This window comes from Falco naumanni, chromosome 1 (assembly GCF_017639655.2).
Source record: "Falco naumanni isolate bFalNau1 chromosome 1, bFalNau1.pat, whole genome shotgun sequence".
Lineage (NCBI taxonomy): Eukaryota > Metazoa > Chordata > Aves > Falconiformes > Falconidae > Falco > Falco naumanni.
The window spans coordinates 120,718,714-120,741,410 of NC_054054.1; the positions used below are offsets into that span (position 1 = coordinate 120,718,714).

General features: G+C 40.1%; 2 protein-coding genes across 12 annotated transcripts in view; one reads left to right on the forward strand and one right to left on the reverse strand.

Moving 5' to 3' along the window:
* The first annotated feature begins 856 nt into the window (after window positions 1-856).
* On the forward strand, window positions 857-3,735 carry LOC121082453 (nucleoside diphosphate kinase). Its single transcript, XM_040581854.1, has 5 exons — window positions 857-928; window positions 1,251-1,383; window positions 2,138-2,239; window positions 2,967-3,079; window positions 3,492-3,735. Exons 2-5 carry the CDS (start codon window positions 1,255-1,257, stop codon window positions 3,607-3,609), a joined length of 462 nt encoding a protein of 153 aa, XP_040437788.1. The 5' UTR covers window positions 857-928; window positions 1,251-1,254; the 3' UTR covers window positions 3,610-3,735.
* A 551-nt stretch (window positions 3,736-4,286) lies between these two features.
* The window catches only part of MBTD1 (mbt domain containing 1), a 31,767-nt gene continuing 13,356 nt past the window's right edge, over window positions 4,287-22,697 (reverse strand). For 9 of the 11 annotated variants that reach the window (XM_040581845.1, XM_040581847.1, XM_040581849.1 and 6 more), the window contains 11 exons: window positions 19,925-20,042; window positions 19,190-19,324; window positions 18,623-18,711; window positions 17,057-17,291; window positions 15,724-15,779; window positions 15,341-15,445; window positions 14,354-14,501; window positions 11,721-11,803; window positions 11,155-11,389; window positions 10,414-10,491; window positions 4,287-8,265 (listed from right to left, as the gene is read on the reverse strand). In XM_040581845.1, the coding sequence (XP_040437779.1) occupies window positions 8,147-8,265; window positions 10,414-10,491; window positions 11,155-11,389; window positions 11,721-11,803; window positions 14,354-14,501; window positions 15,341-15,445; window positions 15,724-15,779; window positions 17,057-17,291; window positions 18,623-18,711; window positions 19,190-19,324; window positions 19,925-20,042 (1,401 nt within the window). In that variant the 3' untranslated portion in view covers window positions 4,287-8,146. The remainder of the gene's footprint in view (window positions 8,266-10,413; window positions 10,492-11,154; window positions 11,390-11,720; window positions 11,804-14,353; window positions 14,502-15,340; window positions 15,446-15,723; window positions 15,780-17,056; window positions 17,292-18,622; window positions 18,712-19,189; window positions 19,325-19,924; window positions 20,043-22,697) is intronic. The other 2 variants (XR_005826028.1, XM_040581851.1) reach the window with 2 other exon arrangements.

The window sequence follows — 22,697 nt, forward strand, 5'->3', positions numbered from 1 at the left end:
GTGGCCCGTCACCAGAGGCTGTGTAGGTCCTACAAAGGGTATTTTGGTGGTACTACCTGTGCCGCGATGGCGCACGATGGTAACCAGCTCAGGTGTTTTGTGGATTAGCGAAGGGTCAAGCAGCAACCATCAGTGTAACAACGCTCTTCCCGGTTCTCGTGGTGACATGGCTCCAAGGGCCGTGGAGTTTTACAGCTGCTGTTTGATGCTCCGCAGCTTCATCCTCCCCTATCGCGACAGAATCGCCGATAACTTCCCCAGGTTATCGATCGGTGGCAGCCAGCAGCGGGCAGCGCGGGGGGTCTCTGGGGCAGCAAAGCGAGCGCCGCGGAGTAAATCAAATAATGACCGAGTGTGTAATAAATCAAATAACGCCTGAATGTGTAGTAAATTAAATAATGGCTGAATGTGTAGTAAATCAAATAACGACTGAGCGCACTTAAATCTCCGCTGGGGGAAGGCCTGCGGGCCCACCGCCGCGACTGGACGGGAATAACCCCCGGGGCGGCCCCCGGGCGGGCGGGGGCGGCAGCTGCCACCGGCCATCAACTGCCACCGGCCCGGCCAGTGCGGGGGGGCCCAGCCGTGCGGGGGGAGCGCAGCGGGTCCCGCCGGTGCGGGGGGAGCGCGGGGGTCCCAGCCGGTGCGGGGGAAGGGCAGCGGACCTCAGCCGGTGCGGGGGGGAAGCGCTGGGGGGAGCGCGGGGAGGGGAGCGCGGCGGCGCCGACCGGCCCGGCCCGGCCCGGCCCGGCCCGCAGCGCGGCAGCGCGCGCTGGCGCCCAAGCGCGCCCCCGGCCCGGCCGGCCCCCGCCCCCAAGCGGCGCAGGGCGCGCGGCCCCTCCCCTGCGCAGGGCGGGGCATCCGGCGCGCGCCCGCTTCCTCCTTCTCTTTCTCCGGCGGGCGCGGCGCGGGCGGCAGCTCCGGCGAGGTGAGGGGGGGGCCGGGCTGGGGCCGCCGCGCTGCGCCCCGCTCCGCTTCGGGCGGGGAGGGGTTGCCGGGCGGGGGGGGGGGCGGCGCTGGGCCGGGCCGCCTCAGCACCGGGGGGCTGCGGGCCTGGCCTGGGCGAGCGGCGGGAGCGGGCCGCGGTCGGGGGGGCGCACACGCGAGCCCGGTGCCACGCGGGCGGGGCGGGGCGGGCGCCGGCTCCTTCCGACCTTGAGGCGGCGGCGGCGGCGGCGGGGGGGGGGGGGAGGGGAGGGGAGGGGAGGGGCGGTGCCGCGCCTGAGCCCGCCCGTCCCCGTGCCCCGCAGCGCCATGGCGGCCAACGCCGAGCGCACCTTCATCGCCATCAAACCCGACGGCGTCCAGCGGGGGCTGGTGGGGGAGATCATCAAGCGGTTCGAGCAGAAGGGCTTCCGCCTGGTGGCCATGAAGCTCGTGCACGTGAGTGCCGGACCCCCCCCCCCCCCCCCCAGGCACCTCGAGGTGTCGTGTGTCCCCGTCCCGTTCTCACCCCCCCCAGGCACCTCGGGGTGTCGTCCCCCCGTGCGTGTCCCCCCACCCCCCCCAGGCACCTCGGGGTGTCGTCCCCCCGTGCGTGTGTCCCCCCCCCCCCCCGGCACCTCGGGGTGTCGTCCCCCCCGTGTCCCCCCCCCCACCCCACCCCCGGGAACCTCGAGGTGTCCCCCTCCCGTGTCCGTCCCCCCCCCGGCACCTCGGGGTGCCCCCGTGTCCGTGTCCCCTCCCCCCAGGCACCTCGGGGTACCCCTGTGTCGTCTGTCCCCCGTCCCCCCCGGCACCTCAGGGTAGCCCCCTGCCACCTTGACGTCGCCTCTGCCACTGCGATGGGTCCTGCCCCGGGGGGGGGGCACCAGGAACCAGGATTTGCCTGGATGGCGCGGTGGAGGGACCTGAAATGCCCTGGCTGAGGGTGGTGGGGGCAGCAGCTGCCCCTCAGGTGGGGATTGCTGCCGAGCACACTGCGTGGGCAGCTCCTTGCACCCCACAGAGCGGGTGTCACGTGCTCCTTTGATTTCACACCGGGGACTCTAATCAAAGCCCACGAGAGCGCTGCAGCGCCGGTCAGGAACGTGAGCGGCTGGTGGATCCAGTCGCTGATGCTGTACCCTTACAGCGACACCTTTTGAGGTATGGTATTTTGAAAGTGACATGTAATGTGACATCTGCCCTCTTAAAGGCTTCTGAAGACCTTCTCAAACAACATTATATTGACCTGAAAGACCGACCGTTCTACCCAGGTTTGGTGAAATATATGAACTCTGGACCCATTGTGGCCATGGTAAGTGCCTTGGTTTTACCTGAAGACTGCTTCCTTGGGTATATTTGTCTTGCTCTGAAAATAAATTTAAGTATTCACAGGTACTGTTACAAAAACACTTAAAACTACCCAGTTCTGGTAGTGGCAAAAGAAAACCAAATTAAAATGAAGACAATCAAGAAAAGTTACTGTGTTTTAACAAGAACTAAAGTGTGCATTTATAAAGTGCCTATTAAAATGCTTAATATGTATTAAGCGAAATTCCTGTAAGCCAGTTTCTGCACCAAAGAATAGTGTGTTTAGGCGAAATAAAGGTTAGGGCTGTCTCACAGAAACCCATCTTTTCTGTGTCATTTTTTTTTTTTTTCACCCCCTCAAAAACCAATATAATTCACGTGGTGGCATCTCCTCCTGTTTTGAGTATGTGCCTAGGGGCGCCTGCGCCTCACCTTAGCCTGTCACAGCAGAAAGGTTTTGAAGTTGGCCTTATACATCAGTTGACTGAAGCTTGGTAAACTACCTCCTTTACAGGAGTGACAAGTTATAGTCCTTTTTATAATTGCTTTCAGTTAATGTTTTTTCCCTAGTCATCTTCACAGGCCTGAGAGAGATGCTTGGCTAGACGGATTTTTATTTTTTTTAGTGCTGGAGCCCTTGTTTCTTCTTAAAGTCTGTTACTAGCAAAGATTAATCTTTGGTGTTTTCTATAAGCATGGATTAATAGGATTTGTTTTGTCTCTTCTTTAAGGTATGGGAAGGACTCAACGTGGTTAAAACGGGGAGAGTAATGCTAGGGGAAACAAACCCGGCGGACTCTAAGCCTGGTACCATCCGTGGTGACTTCTGCATTCAAGTAGGAAGGTTTGTGCTCTATTAGTTATCAATTTGGATTAGCACCATTGAGGTTTTAGCCTTTTATTCTAGGAAGTCAAAATTGTTGGTAGATATCCTAGTCTGATGGTATTTTATTTGCAGGTCACCACTTATAACGGCAACTTAAGGAAATGGCTTGGTACAAAAGAGACTTGTTTTGAAATGCAGCTCCTCATCAGAGTTTTGTGTAAGATCAGTCGGTGGCAGTGGCTGTGGTAGAGAAGTAGCCCTACACACTGTCTGCTGGGCTTAGTTAGCAGGGAGAGGGGGAGCATCGCTGTACCTGAAAACAGTAGCCTTGCAGCTCTAGATGCTTCATCCAAGTTTTTGCATATAGAGAACTATGTGGTTGCTGAAAATGTGTTCCTATACAGAGCAATGTGTTTGTCTCTTTCCACAGAAACATCATTCACGGCAGCGACTCGGTAGAAAGCGCGCAGAAGGAGATCAACCTGTGGTTCAAACCTGCGGAGCTTGTTGACTTCAAATCTTGTGCACATGATTGGATCTATGAGTGAAATGAGTTTCCACGGTGAATTGTGCCTTCTGAACACATCATCTCATTCCAGCTATTGACCTGGGAGCAATTATCACCACGGTTATCTTAGTAATTTTCAGCGCCATCAAATAAATGAATATGAACTTAAATTGTTGTGGTTGCATTCACTACAAAACAAATACCGCTTTCAGATACTCAAGTAATTTTACTTATTCAGTATTTTCATCTTAGGAAATATAGTTATTTCCTATGTAAGCAGGGAGAGTTAACACAATCGATGTTCAGGCAGATGTGAATGAAAACTTAGTGTTTTTTGTTCACTGCAAAGTTGCTTTGAAGGCTACTGTGAAACTTAACAATTGCAAAAGCGACTTTGCAGAGGGAGGGCTGAGGGGCTGTGCGAGCTACTTCCAGCACAGTGGAACTGAACAAAAGGTGGGGGTAGACCCTGACAATTTTGCTCTCTACACAACTATTCTTCATGAGACCCAAGGGCAGATCCTGCGCTCCAGTGAACTCTTACCTTCACAGACTAAACACCTTGCCTTGTGCTGAGATGCAGACACTGTTACTTAGCAACAACATGTGAAACCCTGAATGTTTTGTTTTATCCATTCTCTTGGAAAAGAAACAAGCTGGAATGTGCTTATATGCCAAGGAGTGCATTTTAAACACAACTCAAGCACACTTCAGAAAGACTTTTTATCATTTTTATTTTGTGTAAAAAAGGCAAATTTAGTGAATTATTTTCATCTTGTACACAAAGTTATAATTTTAATGCTTTTCACATCCATGCTGAAAATCTGCAGTCTCGTAAAAATGAAAGTAACATTAATTTCTCCAAAAGCATTTTTTTCACTGTTATGTACATTGCATGAGAAAGCTTTAAATTCTCTCATTGACCACACAAATTACCAAGAAAATAAAAGATTAAATTTGTACAGATATTGATCTATATATCAAATACATAGAGAAATGATGTAAAAACCCTATTTGTTTAATCTTGATTCCCGCCCCAACATTTTCCCAGGGGCCAAAGCTGATGCTTTTTTTGTAAAAATGGCTGTGGCATTTTGTTTTAAATACGAAAATTAAAAGGAAGAAAAATTCAGTTGAAATCACAGCTTTTTAAAATCCCTTCCCAATAAAGGATTGTTACCAAATATATTAGCACCATCATACAAATATTGACGGGAGAGGGTATTCACATCACATAAAACAACAATAAAAAAAAACCCAAACAAACACTGAAACCCGTGTTAGTATCCGTAGAACAAGGAATTGATAACTGCTTTAGCTTTCCTCAGATGCAGCAAGGAAAAGGTTAGAGAGTTGTATTTAAAAATAACATAAAAATCAAAGATCAGCAGAAAAATTTTGAGCAATAAAGGAAGGGTAGCTGCAAAGGAAGGTACATAACTTGCACTACCTTATGGTTATAAAAACCTGCTATGCCAAATACTGAAATTAGTTTGACCCCATTGAAGATTTCAGATGTCCAACACTTTGCTGCTCTTTTAGCCAAGTAACACAGCTTAAAGCGAAGATAAAAATACCTCAAGCCATGTTAAATAACAAATGCTTTACAAATACAGTGAAGCCTATGCTATGGATACCATAGCTGACAGGTAGCCCACTCTCGGAAGAGACCACTCTAAATACCTGGTAGAATTTTGCTCCGGTTCTCCTTAAGGAAGTGGCTTCAATTCATTCCTCAGGTGGTTTGCTTAGGACAGATTTCACTGTATTTGACAATTACACAATTGGGTGTATTTTGAATTCAGGAACACCAGAAACATCACCCAACTCCTGCTGAAGTCACGTGTGTATCTGAGAACGCACGTCAACTCACACACTTTAGTGTTTAATGGATAAAATACCTATTTTCAAAGAACATTATAATGACCGACAGACTTCAAATCAGATTCTTGCATTTCTCCAACACTAGAAGCACGTTCAACTTCCACGCTCGTTTTCCCTAGACACATGAAGGCTGTAACTCAGAAATCAGGTGTGAGCCTGGGCAACACACAGAAGCCCAAGGTTTAGCAACTTGGCAACAGACCTTGCTCGTTACTAGCCCAATCTTTCACATTATGAAACACAAATTAACGCAACAGTTTTTCCACTTAAGCCAGAAGCTATCGATGAGAGAAGAAAGCGAGGTTGTGCCAGCTGACTGGGACAATCTGCAAGTTGTGGCATTAAAAAAAAAGGTTAAAAAAAAAAAAAAAAAATCGATAGCGATGTACTTACCAAACGAAATCAATGTTTGCAGAGCTTGATTTTACAGCAGGTTAAATTGAGAACACAGGAAAAAAAATAAGGCTCAAAGTGTCATTACAATGGTCTCTAATCCTACTTCTCCAATCCAGTCTGTTCAAAAGAAACATCACGGGTGGGTCAGAATCTGAGAGAACATATTTGAAGCCTACCAAGCCTGACAAAGTCCTTTCTAGGGCTATTTTAGAGAGCTAAAATGTCTTCACCACCTGAATTTATAGATAGTTATAATCTGATAACCAGATTCTGTCAATATAAGAAGCTGTTGGTAAAAAGGGGTCAGTATTTAAGAAATTTTACCAGTAAGGGAGAAGAGAATTCCAGACATTCCTACACTATACAGGACATTTTTAACTTCCAGTAGTAAATACAAAACTTTACATAATTAACCCCTCTTGCATAGAATGAGGTAAACCTGTGCATATTACCAATACTATGTACCCAAAGTTAGAGCAATATTTTAGAAAATAATCAAATTGCTGGTTTTCAACTTTCTATGCACTTTTTTTTTTAAGCTCAAACAACAATATACAAAAATGGTCTCCTGGGGCTCTGTGGGTCGATATCCTTAAAGCATTTCTTAAGCTGTAGGAACACAGACATTAATCAGTTTGATTATTTTTTTAAGCCCTAATTTATGGTCAAGAGTCAGATGATCATTGTACTGCTCTGAAGGGGACCTGCTAAGACCCAGAAGCACTTATAGAACATATGCAGTTAATTCCTGAGTTTAGTTAATGAACCTTACTGGTAAAAGCTAAAGCTCTTGACGCACATTTTTCCAGTCACAGCTCTGCAGGGCTGATTAACCATTTTACTAATCGACTCCACGAATGAGATCCTTGACAAAAATGGACAGAGTTTTAAAAATATGGAAAGATGAAACCCAAATTATTAAGAGCTCATGCTAAACTACTGTGTATTTTACCGGTAGTCATTTTCACCCTTTTACATGACTTTTGACTTTAAAAAACTCTGGACAGTTAGGCAAGTGGGGCTAATGGGATACTTGAAGTGAGACACAAGGGCTCCAGGCAATAAGCAAAACCAGTGTATGAATCATATACTAGACAGTATGTGATTTATATACTGTTTCTCAAGTCTCAACTTCTGTATTACACTATTGCAGCAAGAAAAGAATATTGCAGGCTGTGCGGAATGGAATTAGTTTTAATCCACAATGTATGGCTCCTTTTAGCTCACCTGAAACCACGCTGAATGCCGGTTTTAAACGTTCACAAATAAATATTTGGAGATGGTAAGGAAACAGCTAGGTCTTTCTGAATGGAAAACAAATAATCAGAAGAATACTCAGAAGTTCCTTCCCACTACCAAGGGAGGACTGAGTTACTGTCCATCTAAGTTTCTTCTTCAGTCTAAATTAATAGCTAAAAATAATCTTCCAAATGAGGGAATTTTCTGAAATTCCAGTTTGGCATAGGGCTCTGTAAACATTTGCTGAAGCATTCCCAGACTACAGACATTCATGTACAGACAAGAGCTTTACAGTCCCAATCCAATGCCCACTGTAGTCAGTGGAGACAAGGCTTCTGATATCGATGGGCACTGAACCAGACCCTAAGGAACTTATTTAAAAAAAAAATCCTATATAAAAAAAAAGTATTTAAACTAAATAAAAACATCTCAAAAAGTAAAAATCTTCCTCAGACGATGGCTCCATTGCAACTGGGGCTACTCACTGAGTAGAGCTTTACAGGACAATCTTCCACATACAATTTATGTCTCTTAATTAGGGCTTAAATGCCGTATCTTCACAATAAAAAAAACAACCAAAAACAACAGAGGCGTGACCAGTGCAGTTCACAAGAGTCTAAAAGCCTCCCAACTTGTACCAAAAAGGTTCATTTGTTATGACAGTTCATTTGTATTTGCAACTATATCGTCCTCCAACCGCTTCCCACAATCATGCTAATTAAACTTTAATCTTACCAAAAAATTAGAATTTCAGTTCTTGTTAACAATGCACAATAAATCTGAACTTGAAAATATTACAAAATTCTTTCAAAAGCTTCAAATACAACACAAAAGTGTCCATTTTTTTTTTTTTTAATAAATTGAAAAATCTTTTTCACTAAAATAGTTTCCCCGCCTTCCACAAAATTCTGAACTGAGTCTAACTCATCTACAGTTAGCAAAGTGCCCCAGGTACAGTCACCTGAACTGTACCAGCGAAGTGGGAACAAAGTCAGTCAGTCTTGGAGAAAGTCTCCTTTCCTATCACCAGTACTCTCCCCATGCTTTTCCAAGCTGCCTCATGGTTCTTGTTTGATGTAGTAACTGGCAGATCCGTTGCTTTCCTGATCAGATGCTCCTTGGAGGAAGCTATACTCTTCTCCATCTAATAACTCCTCCTTCAGCTGCAATGAAGTCACTAAAAAATAAAAAGTTGAACATTACAGATCTATAAAATTCAAAGTACAACTTTTCCTTAAATCTACTTATTATTTCAATTAGGAACAGACCCCGGATTTCCCATTTTATTATATTCTGCATTTTAGTGATTCTTCTTTTAACACCTGGTATCCCACAGAAAGCAGATGTTTTCTGACTGTAAGCTGAACCTTAAGGTATGCTCATATTAACAAGTTATTCAAATATTAACATATTTGAAGAAATTACTTACAATAACATATTCTCTACAGGTTTTCTCAGGAATTCGGTATTTTAAAACACTGGTTTAAGGTGGTAACTGAACATGTTAACAGGAACAACGACTGCTGCAGAGAACAATGCTTATTTTACCGTTTACACTTTTCTTTACTCCTTACTTCCTACTTAGTCTTTATGCAAATAAAAAGATTAACTGTTGGCCATTTACAGCCAAAATTCACATTTCTTAGCCTAATTACTATAAGTGATCTGTGAAAGAAGAAAATAATATTGACAAAGATTTCTGAATACATGGTTAGAATTTTAAGATCTCAGAAGACAAGTTTCATTCAAGCAAAACATTTTTTGTAGTATAAATGTCCTCTCTCCTTTCTTTTGTAAAAAGAAAATAGAAATGAGATCTAAGACATTAAAAAAGATGTTATGAATAGCAATAACATCACAATTACTTTTACAGCTTCATGAATAGCGAGAATTACCATAATATGAGCACAATGAAAAGAAGAAAACAAAACACGTCAAGACTTTCATTAAAGGTGCAGTACCCACATTAAAGGGTCGATTATACAAAAATAAAATGTTCTCTATGACCAAATGGGTAAGAAGAGTATTAAAGCTTACAGCTACCGAATACAAAGATTATATGCATTATCAATGTATCCTGAAATGCAGAAATATGCAGTGAAAGGTAAAAATGCCACCCATAACCTGTTGCTACTAGTAGCCCTGCAGTAACTTAGAAGTCATTTGATTATTCTTTTATTATTTTTCCATGTCATCTTCCATGTTGAAACAAACTCTTGTGCTAAATAAAAATAAAATTTTAAAATTAGGATATTAAAAGATGTCAAAAAGTTGCAGCATAATGCAAGCGCTTTTTTCACTTCTTTAATAGATGTCTCCTCCCACCTGCACAGGCCACAACCCCTTGATGCTTTCCCCCCCCCGCCCCCCCCCCCCCCCCCAACCACTTTTCCCTACATTACGCCCAACTCTGATCAAGAATCTTGATCTGTGGAGGACAACAGAAGTGCTGTCTAAATGATATAACCTTTGGAATTGAACTGCCATATGAAACTACAATATTGCTTAGAGGAGAGAATAGAGATGGATCTGTTTCCAGAGAAGAACGATGGGAGAAGGCACAAGGTGCTACCTCTACTCCCTTTATTATACTCATACAAAACAGATTTTCAGTTTAAACCAGCCATGGAAACAAAAATATGGAGCATGCAAAACATGCATTTGTGCAAATTCAAACTGGCTGTGAATTTTAAAGATAATTTGATCCTGAGAGAAACAATTACTTCAGAAAGAACCTGAACACTTCAGATTCTTAAAAATGTTTTACTGTGACAAGTAGAGTCACATACAGCAATGCTATTTATTGTTTCTGAAAATAATCATATGGAAGTTTTATTTACACACAGCTTCCCACAGACGTCTCATCTAAAAAACCTGGCAAATAAGTAACTTTTTTTTGTTTTAAAAAGGAGTCATCTAGATGGCAAGTTGAATTTCCTACATCGCATTCTTTCTGATCCAAGTAACCTGGTTCTTATTCCTACACCTGTGTTACAAAGAGCAGAGTTAAAACTGTGTTAATTGATACCCATTTTGTACAAGGCAGTATACCTACATAGTCAATGTATTAAATTAAAATGTTGAAATACAAAAAATATTGTAGCAGTTGTCCACCTACAATTCATACAAATTATTATTAGCAACATCTACCCTGTTGCAAGTTATAAAAAATGGTTCTTCTCAATTAAAATGTTCCTTTTATGGTATACTGCACCTTTAAGTATAACAGCTGTTTACACACACACATTTCCAAATTGAGTAGGGACTTGGGGAGAGGCCACAAACTTTTTAAACAGAAAAGTGAAAACACTACTTTGTCACCCACTTTTCTTATGTCCTTTGTACTGTTGTGATTTAGCTTTCTTCTTTTGTTTTGATGAACTTGACTGGCTATCTCTTGATGCTGCAAAAAATTAAGAATTCAAAATTAAAGTGTAGTACCTTGGAAAAACACTTCAGAATGTGTCACAGCTGCTAGTTACAGAGCATTTCCTTAGTGACTGAACGAAGGCAGAATACCTTTATTGTGGGAAAGGCCTCCCATTAAGCTACTAACAATAACTACTAATACCCTCTCATTAAACAACTAAGTTATCAAAATGCAGTTATCAATTATCATCATATAATTTGACCTAACAGCACAAGTCTTGAAGCACTAAAAATACAGCCTTCTTACATATATACTTCTGCACATGAATAGCTACGCACACATTGAGTTCCATCAAATTCAATACGTAAAGCATATATATTTGCAATCTTAAAGCAATACAAATTCTCAGTAATATTATCCAGAACTGACAAGTAACAGGCTTTTTTTTTGCCTTGCATCAAATTAGCATCTTCTGGCTTTAAAGAACAGTAAGTAGCCACAGAAACACGCAGAAGTACTTTAGAAGTCAAGGTGGAATTGATTAGAACTGCGTACTTCTAAGCATCAGCAAAAATTTGTTCTATCCTTGTTCTGCCCGGTGACCTTCATCCTTGAAAAGGATAAAGTCAGAAAGATCATCACCCATGAACAGGGACCAGTAAGTAACTGCTGCATTATTTACAGAAAGGAACTTACATTGTGGCGCTGGAGGCTGTAGTTGATATCCAGTTAGCTGACACCATCCCACCGGATAGAGGTCTGGGGACTCGCAATCCACCCACTGATCATATTCATCTTCCCACCCATCAAAGTGTATCCTCAAAAGACGATGGATAATGCGAGTTACTGTGGCCACACATACCAGCCGAGGTTCCATCAGATCAACAGCCTCCAGTTTCATTCCAACATGAAACCCATGGTTTGGAACTTCCTGGAAAAGCAAACACAGACAGGGAAAACACCAGTGAACACACACATTAATTAACATGATTTAAGCACAGTGTTGTAATAATATTTCGGTCAACTTAATGTAGGAAAATACCAAGAATAATTTAATATATTATTTCACATACCCCTGTACTTATTTAACATTTAAAAATATTCAAGCTTAATATCCTCAAATAGTTCTTATTTCTAGAAGTGTCTGTGGCTCTAATTTTTCAAAATTGGATTTAATAAAATGGGTCAATTCATGGACTATGCAGACTGAAATTTAAAGATACTACTAAATACAATTTAAATATACATAATATGTTTATTACCTTGTTGAAGAGCTTTACAGGTGCTGCTATTGAGTCAGTTTCCCTGAGGTAGTCAAACCATTTAAAAGGGAGTTTTGCATAACCTGTGGATTTTAAACAACATTTTCAGACATCAACCGCAAACTTTATGTGTAAGAACAACAACAACAATAGTATATTGGCACTGTGTTAAGGCCAAAAACACAACAAAAGCAAAACATTAACATCAGAAACTTCCACTCTCTAAGCTTTGATCTAAGGGACAGAACAGTCAGCTGGACATTGCCCACGTGCAACAAACAAGATGAATGAACCTCTGGATAATATAGAAAGCGTCATTCAACGGTAAGATTAATCCTTCATACTTGAAGCTTTCTGTCCACGCAGATCCTTGACCTCTACAGGGCCCCAACACAAATGACCCAGAACAGATCTTGTAATTAAGCACATTCCGCGTCTTTCCTGTGGGGAAAGAGCTGCGCTATCAACAGACTTTTAGGAACAGAGTGCTAAGAGCAAGCGTGAATATTTTAAAACTTAAACAAGGCTAAAAATAGCAATAATATGGACAATTACAGGATTTTTAAATGTTGTTTTAAAAGTTATTAAAAAGGGAAGAAAATAAACTCTCAAATATATTTAGCTTTTGTTCATCCACTGAATACGTATAACCCCACAGGAATAGTTTTTACTTAGGGCAACTTCTACAGCTGCTTAAACCAAGAATTCTCAAATTCTAGCTGGAGCAACAACAGCTTGAAAGATTTCTTTGTAGTAGCATGCAGTGTTGGGCATTCTGAAATGACTGCAGTATAGCAGGATGGTGAGCTATGGGGAACAGCTGGATTTCATCTAAGTGGGGGCAGAGAGCTCCCACTGAGTCACAGCTCGGCACTGCACGGCCGGACTCCTCGGGACAGCTAACATTCACAGCCCAAATGCAATCCCACGCTTGGAAGTGTCTAAGCGTCTTCACCTTCTACTGATTTCAGCAGGAGATGAAGAGGTTTGGAAGGAATGAGCTTATGAAGGCCAGTGACTTCACAGCAAATTTAAGTTATCCACATCGCTAAGTGTAGTTTGTTCACATTAGGCATGTAGAACCTGCAGGAACAGATGTAACTGGACAGCTAACAATTAATAAGGGTAATAACGTATCAGCTCCTGTGGCTAGACCAATATATTTGTACACAAGTCCTTTAATTAGCTTCTCACCACATGCACTAGAGGCAAGTGCACATGGTCCTTGTTAGAGTAGTCAGAATTAACCAACACTCCATTTTCAAGCCCAAAATTTGGAGAGACTAAATACCTCTCTTGTAAGAGCTAAGAAGCTTTAATCATTTTGGTTCTATTCAATACGCTAATGCGCATTATGTTCTGTATTTTACCCCTGTTATTTCCTCTTTCAAATTATTTTATAAATCGCACATGCAATAATCTAAATCACCTTTCAGTGGATGATACCAGACTTACGGAAAACTGCAATAAAAGGGAAAATATACACGAAGATAAAGAATAAGGTTGCCACGATACAAGAAACACAGAGGCATCATAAACATGCTAACAACAAAATTCACATACTATCATGTAGGTAGTGTTTGAAGAATAGAGAGAAAAAGTTTAATCATAGAAGGGAGGTTTTCTGCCTTCATTAATTTAATGTATTTATTTCTAAATTGATGGATACATATTGATATGCATGCTTTTTCCTCCCGCAAAAAAACATTTCCTATTGTAAGAGACTGTTGCACCATGTATTTCTGAGGGGTGATTATACCCATGAATTGCTAGGCAATAAATCCACTATATGAGCTGACTGAAAAATAGTAGTTTATCTGTCCAACTGCACTTTCCACGTACTGAAAGATGATGGATTCATCGGTGTGCAATAATGAAAGTGATACAAAATTATTTTCTTCATGTTGCATTACACTGCCTTTGTAGTTATTACCTAGAAAAATAATTCAATAAATACAAGTAGAAGCCTGCAAAAATGAGAAGAATAAAAGAAATCCATAGGAAGCCGTTATTTGCTGTTACACAGCTAGTTACAATCTTCTTCATAAATCGCTAGACCAAGACAATAAAATGGAAAAACGAAGGCAATACAGTCTTCTGTAGGTGTATGTGCTGGTGGACAGACAGCTTTTTCTCACAGAAGGGATTACGCAGCATACAGCTCTAACGGCTACTTCCTCGAAGCTCACTTGTGCATATTCTTCAAAAAAATTAACTGATACTGCTGTGGATTAGCCTAAGTCTGAGATTCTTTACAACGTTCGTTAATCCCTTTGGCGGGCGGGACTTCCCAAGCAATGACATACTCTGAACAGTCCTTCCAGGGACTACCATACTTCCCATTTGCTTCATGGATATACTACTCAGCCAGTGGCTCTCCTCCATTTCCGACAGAAAAAACAAATTATTTTAGCCAGAGAATCAATCAGATGTTCAATTTGCCTTTTTCTAAACGAAACGTTCGTTATCTCCATTTTAGATTACTTTGAAGTCACGCTGTTGTACTTGTTTCAGACTTGAGAAAGTCCTAAAAAGTGACATGAATTTTGTAGACTAAGAAAACAAAGCATATGGCACATACAATATCACTGAAAAATATTCAAAATAAAATGTGGTCAGAATGCTATATGTACCTCTGGGTGGAGTTAGTTCAATCATGTTAATTTCACAGAAACCAACAGGGAAAATAGAAGGGGAAGTGGCATGGTAACAAAACCAATCAGACCCATCTGCTGCTTCTGAGCCATCAATCCCAATCATAAGATAGCCATCTGCTAACACCTTTATAAAGAAAAACAAAATTTTACATTAAATACCTTTAACTGTGTGATAAGGCTAGAAAGAAAGCATGCCATGTTTCAAAAGAGTGAAAAGTAACTCGGTAATAATGGAATCACACTTAGAAGGACATTCAATTGTAACAAAACCCTCAAATCATACCTGTCTCCAAGATTGTGTGTACTATTGTCAAATGTACCTTTGTAAACTGTGAAGTTATGAGATAAACATTTCCTTTTGCTGACCTCTAGTTGTTTTTTCTCGTGAACATCAGTTCTACTTCTAAAGCTTTACAATTCAGCCTATTCTTTAGCTTGCAAGGATATTCTGCACACCATTAATAAGAAAAAAAAGACTCAAAATCACAGCCACACTCCTCATTGGAAAGGTTATACAATTCTAAGCTATTAGTTACACCTTCTTCCCTTTTAGAACAGATTTCACATGAATGGGCTCCCTTTTGATCAAGCTAGGAAAGAAGTACAGCCTTAAAATGTTTTCATAGACTTCTGCAAGTCAGCAAGATGAGGTTTCTTTCTGAACAGTTGCAAAACACTTGGCGTAAATAGCAGAAGACTGTCCTGCAAATTAATCTCACAAACATTCTAATTAAAGGTAAGGCTGAATTTCCAGTGATTCAAGTAAAGACAAAAAAAATTTACACAAATACACTTTTTCATAGCAGTGGTATATAAACAATTAATGGACATATCCTACATACATTCACCATGTGAACGAATTGCATTTATTCTGCTTTTGAGCTTTTTGTTTCAAGCCTGAATAAAGGCGAGTGAAAAAAGGATTCCTATCTACCTTCCCCAAATACACATTTGTTTTCTTACCTTTCTAATAGTTGCCACACATATTGCCGAAAGGTTTAAGGGGTCTATAGCTTCCAATTTCATGCCTTCTTTAAACCATTCTCCAGCTGCATCAACCTCTTTTACCTAAAGAATCACATAACAGCACCAGACACTAAGAATCTTACAGACCTGGAACAAAATACAACCCCACACTGCCAAGGCAACAGATGGAAATACCCATTCTGTCACCTCTGCTTATATCAAGGAGGCCAAATTAGGTAAGTGCTTAAATAAAAGTAGTAATGCTTGTGCTGGGCGTATTTCCAGGACTTAAGTAGAGATTCAGGTCTGTTTTACACACACCACGAACTAAAAGTCCTCAATCAATGCTGAAAAAACAGTGTTCCGGCTACCAAACTCACCTTCATAAATAAGTGTGGTGGTGCATCAAAATGCCCGTCCTGTTTCTTTGTAATATCTACAAGAAATAACAGCACACATTGTTCAGAAGTTTTGTTAACAGAGCAGACAGTTAATAGCACGTTTTTTCTGAATACGTTAGCTAATGCAATGCAATTCATCGCAACCACAAACACATGGAGGACATAATCCATTTATTTTCCTTATTGACTTCTACCTGAAATACCTCTATAAACACAACGGCATTTATGGAAAAACCCCCGATGTTCAATATTTAAGGGACCAGTTGATTACGTCACAAAATTGATACAAATATACGTAGAAGCTTTTGCAAAAAATTAAGTAGTAAACTACTTTGCACTATGTTATTGTTTTCTATCATAATAAATAATATGTATATAAATATATATATGGTTTAAAACTTATCTATACCTGGTTTTAGCCAGCTGTTGAATACTACTTTCCAAGGGGAACCCCTAGAACTCTGTTAAGAGACATTATTTCTGGGAAATAGCCGCTGTTCTTGATTTCTCTAACTACTCTCATTTATAAAGGTTTCAGTGAAAGTTAAAGCAATAGAAAAACTGAAGGTTTTCCTGAAGGGATACCTTGCAGAATGTTTTACAGAAATTTGTTTTGGCCAAGGGACACATCCTCAATGGAGCAGAGAAATACTGAAAAACAGGCTCTTTTTTGTTTAGAAACCTTAAATATTCAAATTCAAATCAAGCGTTTTTGTATTTTAGGTAACAAGGGCCTTAACTGCGTCACTTCATCTTCCCTGCCGACCTCCTAATGCCCCCTAAAACATGTCAATCTTGCAATATCAACGTACTATAGTCCTTAAATTTGCAAGTTAAAGAAGAATTCAGTATCTAATAGGATACTTGTCCATGTTGTGTTGTACAAAAGAGGCAAACATGAAGGAACTAGGAGCTTGTGGACCAGGACTGCATAATTCCAGGTATCGGCATCAAAAGCCTTACCACGCTCGAATGTTGCAGTGCGAGGTTTTCCTGCTTGGACAGTTTGTTAACCACTGCTTATCATGGAACCTTTCTACATACCTACGTACTGCAGATCAATGTAAAGCTTATTTAACGTAAAGCTTATTTTGGCTTTTCCAGTGCTGCAAAATACACCAATTATATATTTAACTGAAAGTCCTGAACACAACATAACAGGTAAACCCCCTAGGTGGCATGATGTTGGTTTTTCCAGTTCGTTATTCAAGCTAGAGTTTTATTAATGCTATAAAGTGACAGTACTGCTGAAGGCAGGCTTCTCCGAGCCAACACTGCTCCCAAAGACAGCTCTGAAACACAAGCAGCTTACCAGATCTTTTGAATCTGTGTCCTATACTTCGAGACCAACCAATATGATGAATGAGTGGACTGTACATATGGCACCAGAAGTCATCAGTTTTGTCTTCGCTTTCTTCATACACCAGTCTTAACCGTCCCCCAATGACACTTTCTACAACTGCTACCCTTGTTCGACAAAGGTGCGTTTTGTCAACAACTTCTACTCTCATGGAAGTTTTGAATGGATACTGCATACTCTCAGACACCTTAAAGTAACAGGAAAAAAACCCATTCCGTAAGAATATACTCCAGTTTTCCTTAGTCATCTGTGTTCTGCTATTAAAGCGCAGTATCAATGTGCTTTTAAGTTAATTCAAGCACTTGTTAATCAACCTGCAAAAATGACAATTGGTTTGTTTTTTTTTATATATGTGATTGTACATGGGGGAAAAATGAAATTTTTCAGAAAACTAACTATAATAGATCCTACAATTCTTTAATCATATCAAGTACAGCCCCTAATACAATTCTCACACAGGTTGCAGGAATTTTCCGTTGACTTAATCAAAGTTTGATCAATTAACAACGGATAAAATGACCTTGAGAAACAATTTTACCCCCCCCTCCCCCCACACCACCAAGACTTTTTGGTTTTTTCTTTGTCATCCACTCAAAATATCGCACTTAAAAAATAGGATTAAAATACTTTATTACAAAAAAAAAAGGCATGGAAAACAAACCTTCAACATAAAGCTGGCCACTCACAAACATATTTCTTCATAATATACCAAAAAGGAAGAGAATGGAAATAGATATTAATCTGCCTTGTGACAATATGTTCTGTTTAAAAATCAGTATCTGTGACTTGCCATTTTCATTATGAACTCACCAAAGTGTTGAGATCTTGACGGTTTAATGTGGCTTCTAACTGAGCCAATTTTTAAATAGAAATTAACAACTGCAGAAGGGTTTTTTGGTTTGGGTTTTCTTTTTTTTAAATGATATTAGATGTAGTGTAAGACAACAAATAAGTCTCATATTCCTATTAAAATCTATGTACCATCTCTCACAGTATTAGGAAGTAAACTTACAGCACACTATACAGGCAGCTGCCACACTTACAGACATGACTTAAAGACAGCAAAAAAATCTAGTCCAGAGCAGACGAAAAATACTAACAGTTAAAGTACGTACTTAGTTGTATCTAAGTATGTGCTATAACCACACATTTTATTCAGTTTCTTGAAATAGTGCATGATAAAAATAATTGCTGTTAGAAAAAATCAGTTTTAATTTTTCTTACCTATCACAGGGTAGCTTATTAGCACTTTTTTTTTTTAATTGGGGTACTTGAAAATTAAAACAGACTATTTTTCAAGAAAATTTCTGTCTGCTAGAAGAAACAGTTTTCCAAATACATACAAATGTGGACATAAATGGAGATAAGAGATTTCAAGGAAAACTGTATTTAAGGGAAGAAGCTACTGTATCATCTTCACCATAAAAGGAGCGAATGTGCCATTGTAAAATAGCTCAGTTCTTCACATTGTGCTGCAATTTCGTTTATAGTACATCATTGATATTGCATCAGCCTTACCTTCTGAGAAAAGTCAGGAGGAAGTGTTTTGGCACCAGTAAGTCGTTTCACTAGAAAAGCTTTCCAGTTTGTGTATTTGTGTTGGATGGCTGTTGCAAATGAAGGGGAAAAAATAAGCCACTGATTTTTAATTGTGTCCGTTAGAGACAATATTAGAGTCTGGAATATGTAAAGAAGAAATCCCAGATGACTGTTAAAAAGCCTGGATGACAATCATGACAAAAACCTCTTTAGAGAATGAATGCTACCCAAGATTAAGTTTATGGGTATGTCAGGGCAAAGAATTTAATAACAAAATATAAATAAAATCAGTGCATGTTCACATCACTGATTAGCTAACCGCTTCCACCTTGATCTTAAAAACTTTAAGTCACATCAGATGGGCTACTCCAAGAAACACTTTCAGCATCAGTCAAGTCCTTATTTTTCCAAGAGTTAAAATGATTTATTCATAACTGTTGAAAGAGTTGCTATGGTAAAAAAATACTTTGATATCTGGACCATAAGCAAACTTAGTTTAATAAAGACAGACTTTTTCACCAATCAGTAACGCTACTATTTACATACTTCGAGGAGGGACTAGGGGCTTCCCACTGGTTGCACACCAACCAACTGGGTGGATGTCAGACCCACAAACGTTGCACCAGAAGTCAAGACTTGAATCATTTTCAAAGCCTTCGTATCTTAGCAGAGCATTGTAGCCTGAAAGAAAGCAATCCCAAAGACAGAAGTTAAACAAGATTATAAAATATGTATTAGTATTTCCTTACCAATCATGTGTATTACATTGGATTTTCTAGACTGTAACTTTTTATACAATGTTATTGTTAAGGCACATTTCTACATGTTATTAATGCACAGAACGGATTACTTTGATAAATGTGCATGTGCTATCACATAAATTAACTTTTAATTAAAATTAAAACTCTTGAACTATAAACCTTTAGATGTTATATGTAGGACAGAATTAATCATCCAGTATCTGCTTTTTTGTATCTTAGCTAGGTGACCTTGAATTTTTAACTTAACCAAGTGATTCACATAACAAGGCTTACTTGCTAGCTGTTACACAATTTCCTATCTCCTCATTCTACACTGCTCTTACTGTAATTGGAGCCAATAAATATATAAAAAAAAGCATTCTGAAGTATCACTGAAGCCCCTGCAAAACAGTATAATAGTGACAGCGCTAAAATGTATAACCTTTTGACACAGGTCTGACAACTTGTGACCATTGACTAAATTATTAGCTCCCTTCACACAGTTATTTTATTTTAATAATTTCAACTAAAATATATTTACCTGCTAATTTTACAATTCCAGCTATCCAGAAGACTTTGGTAGGTAGGCTGCAGTCAGTGTTTGGAACCTCCACTCGCACTCCTTCCGAGATATCGCCCCAGCATGTCCCCATAGGTGCCTATCGTTTAAGGTAGTGGGGAGAAAAAAAGTCACCAGTTCTCCACATTAGAATAATTATTAGTGTCCTACAAGCAACTTAAAAAGACAAACAATCAATATACATGATAAGACATAAGCATATGTTTAGCAAACACTATGAAAACCTGGTTTGGTTTTGATTTGAAGCTTACATGTAGTATTGTAATTGTATACAATTACTACTGTGTATTTCTTGCAAAAACTATAGGATTCCAAGTTTAAAAATCTGTAAAGCACGAATTACATATACTCACAGGTCAGCTTTATTCTACTGTCTTCCAATTACGTGCAAGCTACTCATTTTAGTGAGAATGGTGCAAGTCCTCTGCAGTTCTACTCACAAGAAAATTATGGTACTTTAAATTCATACCTGTACCACAGGCATCAAATTCTTTAAATTCTATGAATCAGGAAATTTCCTGAAAAAATGCCTAAAAGTTACTTGTTGAATCTATTCTGGTGATTTGTTATGGTGGGGTTCGTCACCCACTGGTTCACATCCTCTCAGAGGAACAGGCTCTCCTATCACCTGCAAGTGATCATTCCATCAAGCAAAAAGAACAGAAAGGCTGAGCAGCAGCTTTTTCATGAATGCCAGAAGGAAACGCCCAGCTAGATTCCTCACACTGTCCTGAAGGCTCAGACTAACAATTTACTAACAAAAAGAAATACAAGCTTGATGAAGTACTAAGGATTTGTGGAAACTGGAGATAAACATCACATTTAGTTTGGAATCTCAACAAGAACGTTCTGTTGAACAGAGCATCACGAAAAGGTAGTCAAAGATGGTACTGTAAGTATCAGAAATACACAGTGCTGAAGAACCTAAAACCTTAGAAGTTACTCAACTGACATTATACTGATGACAAAACAGAAAAGGACTCAGTCTACATTAAACTTGGGACCACCAAGAAGGGAAAGATTCCGTTCTTGGGTATTTAAGAACAACAGTCATACTGATTCTAAGGTGTTAGAGAAGAAAAAAATAAATTCTTCTCAGTTCAGAGAATATCCAGATATCACAGGGACAACGGAAGTGATCCTCTGGTTCTGTACCGTAGCGGCAGACAGTATTCTACGCTGTCTCATTTACAAAGCTCTTTGCAAATACGGAGAACTTAACCACTCGGTGGGAATAGCCTCCAACTTGACAGGATTTTGGCTGAGAGCCAGAAGCGAAGAAATTTGGATGAATCCGAAACGATTGGAAATCACAATACTGGAATTTTGCTGGCAATCAGCAATAGCCAACTAGCAACACTAATAACCAGACTCATCTGAAAAAGGGATACCCTTCACTAGCACAAATAGTTGAGGCTAGGCATGCAAAACTTAAAACTCGTTTTAACTATTAAAGGAAAAATAAGTTATTAGAACAAGTATGCAAGATTCTTATTCTTGAAGCCTGGTCTCTTCATGTTCTGCTATGTCCCATCTACACCAGTCTGGACTGCAGAGCTCTTCTCTGCCATCTGGCAGACAAGAGAAAAAAACAACTGGAAAGACTATCGTTTATTTTCACATGCAAAATATGCAGATACAGCTTCTTAATCAAGTCCTATTACGTATGCATTATCATTTCTGAATTGACATGTGTAAATTTTAGATTTGAATTGGGGAAACTTTCCGAACTGCATATTTTAGTAAATCTTGTTGCCTTGTATAGAGACATACAGATGAGGCCAAACAATCAAAACCAGCAGCACTGGATAATTTCATAATCCAGCTGCACTTAATTGAAATATTTTACTGTCTGCTCATCTATTCAGTTGATTCTGAGAGAAAAGTATATTGAAACACTTCCCCTTACATCAACCAGTCGAGGAAATGTCACAAATTTTTACCTCTAGAACGTGGATTGGTATAGAGGGAAATAGCAGAAAGTTAAATTTGTCCTTGTCTGTGAAAATATTGGTTCTGCTAGTTCTCCTACACCAATCCATATGGCTCACCCTTTCGAAGAAGGAAGCCATCCTGTGTAGCATCACTACTGAAATGCCAGATAACATGACTGCCCTGAAGTAATGGTGTACAGTATACCTGGTATACTGCGCCATCTCTTCATTTTTCACTCATCATGAATATTCTTAAGGGAGGAAGACTGGATAAACCAGGGCTGTAACAGCCATCTTCCTGTCTTCTCTGTCTTCATCTGATTAATCAATGTTTGCACAGTGCTTTGAAAAACTCAAAAAGCACTCTATCAAGTGTAAAGCCTTACTCGTCTGCTGGCTGGAAGGGTAACTCTGAAGTCTGGATTGGCATAGTGCGAACTAGCAGAACCATAATTTACAGGTAAGAACAAATTTACCTTTCAGACTCATGACGAAGAGATCCACTTCACGTCACTCCCAAACAAGGAAGATGTGGCTCATCGCTTCCTGCTCCGGGAGATGACCTGGGAGGGTCTATCTGTGAGCAGCAGCTGCCTTCTCTGCAAGGTAAGTTGCAATCAGGAAGGTCCTGTTTGAGAGGAGCGCCCTAAGCATCCCCACATGCCTAGCTGACAAAGATCCTGTGGGTTAAATAATTGGCTTCCGAATTTTGGATGTTTTTTCCGAGTTTTGGATGGCACCCACATTGCCATGATTTCAGACTTGAAAATAAGTGATGCTACCAATTCCAGAAGCATAAG